The sequence below is a fragment of the Oryzias latipes genome, chromosome 6, assembly GCF_002234675.1.
Source record: "Oryzias latipes chromosome 6, ASM223467v1".
NCBI classification, from domain to species: domain Eukaryota; kingdom Metazoa; phylum Chordata; class Actinopteri; order Beloniformes; family Adrianichthyidae; genus Oryzias; species Oryzias latipes.
In genome coordinates, this window is record NC_019864.2 from 10448505 (window position 1) to 10459980 (window position 11476).

Below are 11476 nucleotides of genomic sequence, written 5' to 3' on the forward strand. Positions count from 1 at the left end.
TTGACGGGAGGCAGAGGAGGTCCCTCCCTCTGAGAGCTCAGTCTCCATCCGTCTCCTACCAAAAGGAGAGTTTGTCACTGAAAAAAACAGCACCTCTAGAAATAAGTCAAAACTTCCTAAAATATGGAAAAAAATGCTTTAAAAAAATCTGCCAGTAGGTAAAGAAAAATAGTCTCAACAAGAACTCATATTTTAAGGAAAAAAAGTCAATTCACCAAGATTAATAAGGTTGTTTTACCATTTAAAGCTTTCATAACAAAATTACTTTTCTTGCAAGTAAAAAAGAAGACATTTTTAAACAAGGACTTCTTACTTTAGTTTAGTTTTTGCCCAGATTGGCCAACAAGATTTAATTCATCAATATTGCTTTTATTATTTTTGCAATGTTTAAAGAAGCTTGTATTGCATGTTATTTGTCAATAATATTGACCCAAAAAGATTTCTTTTTTGCTGGGGTAGCAGTCTGAAACTGAGGACAGACACCAAACTTAGATCAATGGAAAGACTTTTTGTACTTTTCCTTTTATTCCATTTAGTATAAAAATTATAAGATTTTTCTTCTACTTTTATCACAGCTTTTATTCATTGAGTTATGAGGGTGAGTTCTTTCAGAAAAGCTTTCAGCATCTCAATCAGTCTGAGGTTTGGAGATGTTTTCTCACTCACTCATTTGGTCCAAATTAGAGTTTTTTTTTGTTTTTGTTTTTATGGATTGTCAGTTTTTTTTGGCTGGAATAATCTGAAATCTGTATGGTCAAATTCCTGTCTCCCTGAGAACAAAAGCTTATTTTTTCTTTTTGCAACTAAATCCTAGTGTGATTCATCACAATGTGAATGTGGATCATCTAATGATGCACCCAGCATTCCATGGCATACATGCCAAAGACGGTCAATTAACGCAGTGTAGTAAGAAGCTGAAGGAAGTCTTAACTTTTAAAGGGCTTGAGGAACTAAGAGGTTTTCTTTTTTCTTTTTGTTTAATATTTTTTACAACAATGTCTTTAAACAGCTGCTGTTTCCAGATGCTGTTAAAAAGGTGAACTAATTTTAGTACTAAAAAAAACTATCCTAGTTTCAAAATTCCCTGAAACAAATTATTGCTTCGCAGTAATCGAATCGGTTAGTTCAAAAGGGGTCCAAGTCCACATTTTCTTCAAAATAGAGATATTATATGTTCTATGGTCTTCAAGGGAAAAGCTATCTGATTATGTGCAAAAAAATCCCAAGTCCATTGTAATGTGTTGACTATGCTTGACATTTAAAATGCATTAGGGCAAAATTCCTGGACTTGGGCCTCTCTTGTATGGGTTTTGCTTTATCCCATAGATGGCAGCACTAGTTATCCAATGTGGCAGTGCCCCTGTTTATTTCAAGAACGGCCCAAGTCCAGAGACTTTAGTTTGCTAGTCCTCTGAAATTATAAAAGTGAAGTACTTCATATTATAGCATTTGTAAGCTATGAACTGGTGCTAAATCTGGGTTAAGTATTAATCATTTGGTATAGTCTCCCTTTAAGCTATGCAATTAAAATCATTTCCTGGAAAAACAAACCTCTTGGACTTGGGCCCCTTTTGAACTAACTGATTCAATTCCACTAAAGGTCCATTGTCTTGTCAGATGACCCACTTTTAGTCCAGCTTTACTTGTCAACGTCATAGATTCAAATATGTCTCTAATAAAGCCTCAGATGTTCATGATCTGTGGCTGCAAACTGAACCTAAATCATCAGTCGTCCTCGTTGTGCTTGATAAGTCCTTTCCATCTCAGCGTGCCTTCTGGTTGAACACCTTCACTTTCATCTTTTGGGCATTCTACCACAAGCCATTTGGTTATTAAAGTGCAACTGCGCAGTGATCATGGTGTCTGAATTGCATTAAAATGCACTGCACTGGATGGTCTTTCCAGGATTTGGTGAAGGAATTCGGACAGCAGTTGCTTGATTGGACGTTACCTTCTTTTTGTGCAGCAACTTGTGAGCTCAGGTGGGAATTTTTTTAATTGTGGAAGGATTTTTTGAATAAATGAATCCAGACTTCCTTTTGTTGCAGAATAATGGACTCCAGTTGCTTCTCCATTTCTTTTACTCTGACGGTCACGCATCTGAGCAGCAAGCTGTCAGGTTTCACTTTGATCAGAAGACTGCACACCTGCTAATGAATCATTTAAAGCTACTGATTAGCATTTAAATCATGGATCCGAGATTCTGTATGGCGGTAAAATTATTTAATATTCGGTCCTCTGGCTGAGGGTATGCTTTAGTGACACCTTCATCGTCTTTGAACTCTTCATATAAGCTTTTAATCTCCCTTGTTCCATTTTCATTCTTTAATGTCGATGTATAGAAACTTCTAGGATTATGCAACATGGATCATGACAAGATTTTGGACTCTGCTGAGCTTTGAAGCAGCTTTTTCATTAAGTGGTTGGACACCCTGAGATGACAGTAATATAACACAGACTTCAAACACTTCTCACATTTGCAGGCAGACTGAAACAGATCTTCAGCGCTCATCTGAATTTCACACTTTTAAGTCACTTTTATGGATCAAAACACATTTTTGAAGCAGGGATTAAAAAGTTTTGAAGCTGTGGGATTTGTCACTTTTATTTTTGCTGACGTAGTGTGCTAGACAAAAATCCTACAAGGAAGCAAACTGAGAACTTAAGGAGCTAAATGGAAAAAAAAAAAGAAGCATCACAGGAGGAGCTGTGTCCTGCCTTTGTTGGATGACTTGTGCTGCACCTGGATGACAGAGCAAATTTAAGAGTTGTTTCTATCAAAATCCCCCTTTTTTTCCTGATAGCTGATGAAAAAATTGAAATGTTTTGATGCAGAACTGTGCCTCAAACAGATGTACAGACCAAGCCAACATGAAATTAGTTTGCCTTGTTTCCGTGTCAGTAGCCATGACATCAGATATTTTGAATGCAGCACAGTTAATGCCGCAACAGCTCCATTACTCGTCAAATTACATCAGATACAATGATGAGATTAAAAATAGCTGCATGGTACACATGTTTGTGTGCACTCTGACATAAATGGTAAATGGTAAATGGCATATACTTATATAAGGCAAGGCAAGGCAAGTTTATTTGTATAGCACAATTCGTACACAAAGTAATTCAAGGTGCTTCACAAAACAGAAAAATGCATTAAAATCACAATACATCATAGAAATAATCAACGTAAAATTTACTTTAAAAGAAAAGAAAAAAAAATAATAATTGAAAATTGATTTAAAAATAAAGGAAGGAAAGGAAAGAAAAGTGCAGATAGGACCTCTCAGTCACAGAGCTAAACAGAAATGTTTTAAGTCTAGATTTGAATATGAACACAGAAGAGGCCTGTCTTACGACTTCAGGGAGGCTGTTCCAGATTTTAGCTGCAGAATATTGAAACGCTGTTTCCCCCTTGTTTAGTTCTGACTCTGGGTATCAACAGGAGGCCGGCCCCTGAGGTCCTCAGAGTACGAGATGGTTCATATGGCACTAACATGTCAGAGATGTCCTTTGGTGCGTGGCCATGGAGAGACTTGTACACAAGCAGAGCTGCTTTGAAGTCTATTCTTTGAGGTACAGGGAGCCAGTGCAGAGACCTGAGCACAGGACTAATGTGATCATACTTCCTGGTTCTGGTCAGGACTCGAGCAGCAGCATTCTGGATGTACTGAAGCTGTTTTACAGCTCGTTTGGAGAGGCCGGTGAGCAGGCCGTTACAGTAGTCTAACCTACTGGAGACAAATGCATGAATAAGTATCTCCAGGTCTGGCTTTGACACTATGTTTTTGATTTTGGCAATGTTTTTCAGATGGTAAAATGCCGCTGATGTTACTGACTTGATATGGCTGTTAAAGTTTAGGTCAGAGTCCATGATTACCCCTAGATTTCTGACTTGATTTGAGGGTTTCAGAGACAGAGAATGAAGGTAGCTGCTGACACTTTCTCTTTGTTTCTGTGGGCCAAAAATAATAACTTCTGTCTTGTTTGAGTTTAGCTGGAGAAGGTTGTTCTGCATCCACTCACTGATCTGTTGGAGGCAGTGGCTGAGTGAATCCACCGGCCCATATTCACCTGTTGTCAGTGACACATAGATCTGAGTATCATCTGCATAGTTGTGATAAGATATGTTATTACTGCGTATTAACTGCCCTAGTGGCAGCATGTAGAGGTTGAACAGAAGCGCTTTCTACCCTCTTTCATACAGGCATGTTCCACTTCAGCTCGGACAAACATAAGAGGATTTTTTTTTTGTACTTGACCACATTTAGTCTCTGCAATTTCGATAAAAACAAAAATGACCAATTTTTGTGTTTTTTTTAAATATTTTTGACTAAAGAGATTATTTTGAAAATAGTCATGTAATCCCTAAAAATTTATAAATAAATCAGTTTTTTAAATCTAGATTACACGTCTAAGTAGAAGAAATAATCTGATAAATCTTTTTTATTCCTCTCTGGGGTTATGCTTTTTATGTTTATGTGATCCTTTTTTCCAGTGATTAATATTTTTTAAATCTAGAAATCTATTTTAAGTACCTATTCAGTTGAACAGCTCCAAAGAATGCCCTTGTTTAGGTGAGTCTACTCTGATTTATTTAGGGTTCTTTTGGTTGGCCACAAGTCTCTCTTCTATATTTTGTACATGAATGATTTCAGAAAATTTAGTTAACCTTCTACAAACTATTTCTTTATGTTAAAGAAATTCTATAAATCCACAAATGTAATAAATAATCCCATATTTTACAAGAAAGAATTAAACAGCCTGTTGACCCTGCACAGGACAAGACAGCAGATAGATGGATGGATGGATGGGTTGAACACTCCAAATCACACAGATACCTATTATAATTGACAGTGACCAAAAATACATTTTGTCAACATTGTAATTTTACTTTACATATTTAAGACTTGAAGCCAGCTTTCGTTCTCTTAACAAAAACTTAACCTTAAACTTTCTTATAGGACAAAAAGGCTGGGCCGTGAGAAGAAAGTTTCCCAGCCTTTTCACAATTTTAACCAGCCAATGATTATAAGATCTTTTGCTGACCATTACCATTTACCATTTTAAAAATTGCTAGCTGTAAAACATAAATAACTTTAATTTGTTTATCTTGTAGGAGTTTTAAAAAAATCTCAATTTTAGCTCGCAATTTAAAATCATTTTTTTCAATTTGATTGGTGGTTTAAGCTGTTGTAACTCTCCACCCTGCCGCTAGGGGCAATAGTGGCATCATTGTGTGTTTTTCTTAATGATGTTGAAAGCGGAAGTGACGCGTAATGTTATGGCGCTTCACATGTAAAGCACCGAGAATCCAAGTTTAAATAAGCGTGCATTTGGAATTTTAAATAAGCTTTATGCATGCTATTACAAACAATTAACTTTAATTTTCAAATAATAAAAGTAGTATTCGCTTAAATCTGGTAAGTAACCTAAAAACACGTTTGTTGCCGTCTTTACTCGCTTCATGCTAAAAATAAATAAGCTAGCAGCAAGAAGAAGAAGTTGTAGGCTCGGTGTTAATAATTCCGACGCTCTTGTCTTGTCAGCTTCATGTTTGCATGAAGAGAATCTGCCATTATTATTATTATTTTTTTAAAACGGTGTTATTCATTATTTAATATTCCCCAACAATTGTATGTTGGTTTCAGGTCGAACAAACTACGCTAAGTGGCTCCATTTTTGGGTGGACCAATCACCAAAACGATGAGTACTCAGGTAACTGAGAGACAGAGCAACATGTTGTGCCTCCATGCGTTCACCAAACACTAATGCTAAGCCTGTGTTTTGTCTCCAGTACACCATTCTGTTTAAACAAGAGCACGGTAAGTGTTACTCTGTTCGTCCTCCTCCATTTTTCTGCGGCGCCGCATAGTGTGTTTACATGCTGGATTCCCCTCATATTTTCAGTAGAATATTTAATATACTTATCAATCAGATCCCCAGTGTTGTTAAGGCTCACCAGGATATCAGACATCTTTGCAAATGTAGTCCTTTATTTGAAGTGAATCTGTGCACTGATTCCCTCTTATTCAAAAGCAAATTTGAGTTTGTGTTAATTTTATTGGTTTATTAATGTTTTTATGCTTTCTAAATACAGATGAAAACAAGTAAAGGTTGAATTTTTTTTTAAGAGGAATGTTCTAACCGTTTTCTAGTGTATGGGTATTAAACGAATGAATGAATCTTTGAATTTCTTTTAAATTTTAAAACCTCCTGTGTGTTTGCAGCTCACGATGACGCCATCTGGACGGCAGCGTGGGGCAGGAGTGCAGCAGACGGCTCAGAAACCATCGTCACAGGCTCACTAGATGATATGGTGAAAGTCTGGAAATGGTAAATGCTTCTGTTTATTATGGTTCCGTGTCTGAAAATGTGTCCCCTGCATTTGTCAAATTTCCTTGTTTTGCTTTTTTAATCTTTCTGGAATTTGGTTTATTTATAAAGCTTAAATCCACAACCAGAGACGTGATTGGTCAAGTTTCTATTGTTTTTCTTTTATAGAATTTGAAGTTTTTTTCACGTAAAATTTTTTTTCTTATCAATAAATCAAAAAATATTACAACATTTAAGTGTCACAGGCAAATTATCTTTCTTTTTTTTTTCTTTTTTTTTCTACTTGTCCTGTCCAACAGCTGGGCAGACAGATGAGAGCTGAGGGCCTCTTGTGTTGGACATATTTTACTTTAACAAGAGGGGTTATTCATCTTCAGACAAACCAAAGGTGTGACTGAATAAACCCCTTTTGTAATTGAGGCCAAACTTTATTAATTTCAACCATGTTTGAAAATCTTTGGTGTTGGACCGGACGGCAAAGGAAAGAGGGGAAGAAGAGAGAGGGACGTTAGAGAGAGGGGGGGTAGGGGGTGATAATAGGAGGGGAAGGGGGGTAAGACCATGAAGCAGCATAAAGCAACAAGTTTACTGGTTGTTAATCATTATGGTAAGGTTCAAATGCAGTACAAAAAGGGCGGGGCCCGTCCACACACACACTCAACTGTTATAAACACACCTGCTAGCTGCAAAAATGTCCACCTGTCGACATGTACACAAAACAGATAGTGTTCACACGCATACTTATGCCTTAAAACCAACTAGTGTGAAATATTTCAGTCATTCAATCATGCAAATTATCTTTCTATAAAATTCAGTACACATTTTTACATTTCTGTGACACAAAAGGTGTTATTTCAAGACTCTTAGTAGTAGAAAAAAACAAATTTTTTGGGTTTTATGTTGCTTTATGTTGCCCTTTTGGTTCTTATTTATACTGTTGAATTTTTTCTTTGGAACTTTCTGTTTGTCCACTTTTTATCAAATTAGTAATTGGATACAAATACAAACATGTATTTTATTTGTCCTCTGGGTGATTTGGGGCTTCTAAACTCTGAAACCTGTTTTCTTTCCGGCCTGTCGTTCATTAATCCCCCGCTTCCTCTTCATGCAGGTCAGATGAGAAGCTGGAGCTGCAGTGGACCCTTGAGGGCCACCAGCTGGGCGTGGTCTCGGTGGACATCAGCCACAATGGTGCCATTGCCGCCTCCAGTTCCCTCGACGCGCACATCCGTCTGTGGGACCTGGAATCTGGAAAACAAATTAAGTCGATAGATGCAGGGCCAGGTGGGAAAACTTAAACGGATAATTGTTAAAACTCTAAATTTTGATGTTTTCAAATCGTAATCTGCTGAAAATGTTTAGTTAAAGAAGGACAGAGCTTTTTCTAATTCTTCAAGGAACGTATTCATCATTGGGAACATTTTCTGCATTGTTGCCAATAAATCTGGATTTTGTTCACACACAAGTCCCATAATATAAGAAGCTGCTGCCGTTGGCTGTGATGAGTAGACTCTCCTCTCCTCTACAGTGGATGCGTGGTCGGTTGCCTTCTCTCCGGACTCTAAATACATCGCCACCGGCAGCCATCATGGCAAAGTCAACATCTTTGGTGTGGAAAGCAGCAAGAAGGAATATTCTCTGGACACACGAGGAAAATTCATTTTGAGTATAGCTTATGTAAGAAATGATGGATTTCCTGCATCCCAGACATAGAAGTGTCTCTGGATCATAATAGTGTCATATCTAGTGTGTAGTATAAAACCGATTTAATCTATTTGAATGTGTTTTTGCCCTTCAGAGCCCTGATGGAAAGTATCTGGCTAGTGGAGCCATCGACGGGATCATCAACATCTTTGATATCGCCACAGGAAAGCTGCTTCACACGCTGGAAGGTGGGTGAAAGCTGATGTGGTAAATGGAAATGTCAACTTCAGAGTCTTAAACGCTCAGAAACTGCAATTTGATGGACACACAAAGTTTGCTTTTTGTTGAAGATAAATTCTTAAAAACTCACTCTGATGAGAATTGTGTTTGTGTTATCTTTAACATGTTCTTGTGGCATTTTTCTCATGACATATAAAGATAATTGAGCCTAAAATGTCATCCCTGAGTATTTATTCCTTCAAATAATGCTGAATCAGGAGCAAAAAATTCCGTTTGAAAAAAGAGCATATTTGTCGTATGTATAGAAAATAATCTGGGCGGGTCACAATCTCCCTGCTCCGCCCAGCAACAGGGGGGGGGGATGTGGGGGCGGGCTTATTCTGCGCCAGTAGTCCCGCCCACAATTCCGAGGCTCACGTGAGCAATTCAGAGGTGAATTTCTTATGAACGACTGCAGCTCTGCAGAAACTATGACCTAGAAAACGACACCGATTTTAAAAGATTTTTGACTAAAAACAACATAATCATAAATAAAAGACCACTAGGAACGCTAGATCAATAGATGATCGATGACTTTCAGGACATTTTTACAAGGATCTGGAAATTATATTGTGCAGAAGACAAATTTAAAGAAACATCTGACTAATTAATCTAATTTTGGAAAACCACACTCTTTACTCTGAAGCATCAGAAAAATGAGCTCAAAATGTTTTTTATCTTCTCACAAATAGGGCTGGGAATTACTGGCCAAATACTGAATCATTTCTCTAAACGTTGATTTACGATTGAATCAATTCAGTATTTATTTGTCAAATCTCAGTTTAAACTTTATTAAAAGTATTTTCTACTCCAGTAGTTTTATAAACTGAGCAAAGACGGAAATTTGACAAACAATCTGAAGGTATTTCTAATTAAAAAGTAACTAGAAATACTTTCTTAACAAAAGCAAATGGAATCAAACTTTCTTGGTCCCTCAAAGGGGGAATTCCCTTCAGCAGTGGATAAGGTCTCACCAGAGAACGGGTTTTGTGTCTGCAGGTCACGCCATGCCGATCCGCTCTCTGACCTTTTCTCCGGACTCCCAGCTGTTGGTCACGGCCTCAGACGACGGCTACATCAAAATCTACGACGTGTGCGTGTCTTGCTCTTGTCTGTTTTTTTCCTTTGTGATGCAGACGCATTAGAAGTTTGTTGGAAGACATGCGTGTTGTAGCGTCTCTCTAACAGCTTGAACTCGTGGTCACTTTACTGCAGACAACACGCTAACCTGGCCGCCACGCTGAGCGGACACGGTTCCTGGGTGCTGAACGTGGCCTTCTCCCCTGATGACACCCACTTTGTCTCCAGGTAGAGAAAGGGATGTTTTTCTTCTTTCATGCTGTGCTGAAGATGAGGAGCTGACCTTCTTCATGTTCAAACTGAGCTGGGCAGGTGAGAGCTTTTCACCGTATCGTCCTCTCTGCTCCTCTCAGCTCGTCTGACAAGAGCGTGAAGGTTTGGGACGCCAGCTCCAGAGCCTGCATCAACACCTTCTTCGACCACCAGGATCAGGTAGCGGAGCCGTGAGCGGGTCTCGCTGTACTTTGGTTTATTTCATTCCTTTTCGTTTTCGTCCTGTCCAACGACTGAACACACACAGATTGCAGCTGAGAACCTCTTGTGATGGACATGGTTTGCCTTTTCCAATCTGAAGCTCTGCGTGGGGGAGGGGGAGTGGGTCAGGAGCGCCGACTCATCACATAACCCGTCGGATGTTTCAGCCGAAACCATCAGACTTCAGATCTGTTCTGCTGCTGAGCCTCTGATGAGGAGAAGCTCCTCAGGGGCCAGATCAGCAGCTTTATTTCCAGCTCCTCCATGAAGGGAATAAACCCAGAGGAGCTGGAAGTTATGAAATGTTCGTCTTTGTGACACTTTTAGCAAAGGTTGCATCATTTGTTTGGTGTTTGTGATTAGAGCTGATCAAACTAATATTCAATTTATCTTCACTTTGAAAATCAACACAAATTCATCAAATTAACGAATCAATTGTTTAAAATAAATGTTTTAGTTTCTGTTAACGTGCTTCTGGTTGTGTTTTTAATCAGTAATATCTGCATTTTGTTTATCAGAGTTCCTCCTTTGCTCAGTTTATATAACTCCAGGAGTAAAAAAACATTAATAAATAAATAATAATAAATAAATAGACATTTAATTGTTTTGATGAGTCAGCATTTTTTCAGTGATTCACAGCTCGATTTGTGATGAGATTAAAACATCTTGATCTGGTTTTAGTAGTGTAGCTTTCCAAAATTGAAGTACAAAAAAAGTGTCCAAATCTTGCCTAATATTTGTCCTCTATCCACTTGACCAGAACCTCCAAATTCTTAACAGAATTCAGCTGAAATTGTTTTTAATTCTAAGCATCAGTTTTGTCTCATCAAAATGTTTCCGAAGAAAATGTTTCTTGATTTTACAAACTTGTAATTAAAGTTAAAGCAGAAGAATTTCTGAGAAGATAAAAGACCGCCTGTGTGTTTAGCTGAAGGTGCTTTAATATTGACACATTTAGAATATTATTTAGCAGCCCCGCCCCTCTTCCCCTCCCAGTGACTCAGAGCTTGTAGCTTGTGGCCCGGCCAGCGTATTTTCTTCTGCAACTAAAAACCCTAAATATACCATTTTCATCACAGTGGGTCTTTCAACTGTTCTTTAATAGCATTCTGTGGGAAATCCTGAGTCTCTTAAGTTTTCTTTTGACCTCTTGTCCATAGTTCTTGGTGCTGCTGTCTCTGCAGGTTTGGAGTGTGAAGTACAACAACACCGGCTCAAAGATCATCTCGGCTGGTGACGATCGCGCCATCCACATCTACGACTGTCCCGTGTGACGGAGACCGGCCGCTCTGATCCAGGAGGGAAGGGATATGACTCTTGTAAATGAGAAAGTTTGTTTAGCAATGCTGTCAAAATAAAAGTTCTGTTTTTGTACAAATAACTGCTTGAATTGATGTGATTTAAGCACATTGGAAGCACTACACAGATTGGAGGTACTTATCCAAGTCTACAAAAAATGACATTGTGTAACCCTTGTGCTATCCTAGGCACTTTATCGTTGGGAGTTGGGTCATCTAGACCCACTAGACAGTGCTCTGAACCTTTTTTCTTCAATGATTTGTGATCTTCACTGGTGTCCATGGATTACATGAAATCCTCTTCACCTTCATCCACCTTTGTCATGGTAGGGAGAACACGTCAAAGTAAGAGTGGGGTCATCTAAGAT

General features: G+C 38.4%; 1 protein-coding gene across 1 annotated transcript; it reads left to right on the plus strand.

The window, feature by feature from the left end:
- Positions 1-5252: 5252 nt before the first annotated feature.
- On the plus strand, positions 5253-11191 carry wdr61 (WD repeat domain 61). Its single transcript, XM_004069482.4, has 11 exons — positions 5253-5420; positions 5649-5715; positions 5795-5822; positions 6228-6333; positions 7445-7617; positions 7862-8010; positions 8132-8225; positions 9256-9349; positions 9472-9564; positions 9690-9768; positions 10995-11191. Exons 2-11 carry the CDS (start codon positions 5704-5706, stop codon positions 11082-11084), a joined length of 918 nt encoding a protein of 305 aa, XP_004069530.1. The 5' UTR covers positions 5253-5420; positions 5649-5703; the 3' UTR covers positions 11085-11191.
- The last annotated feature ends 285 nt before the right edge of the window (positions 11192-11476 follow it).

Coding starts and splice junctions, on each gene's coding strand:
- wdr61 (XM_004069482.4), top strand. Junction 6,334..7,444: donor ATGGTGAAAGTCTGGAAATG/GTAAATGCTTCT, acceptor CTCTTCATGCAG/GTCAGATGAGAAGCTGGAGC. Junction 9,565..9,689: donor GACACCCACTTTGTCTCCAG/GTAGAGAAAGGG, acceptor TGCTCCTCTCAG/CTCGTCTGACAAGAGCGTGA.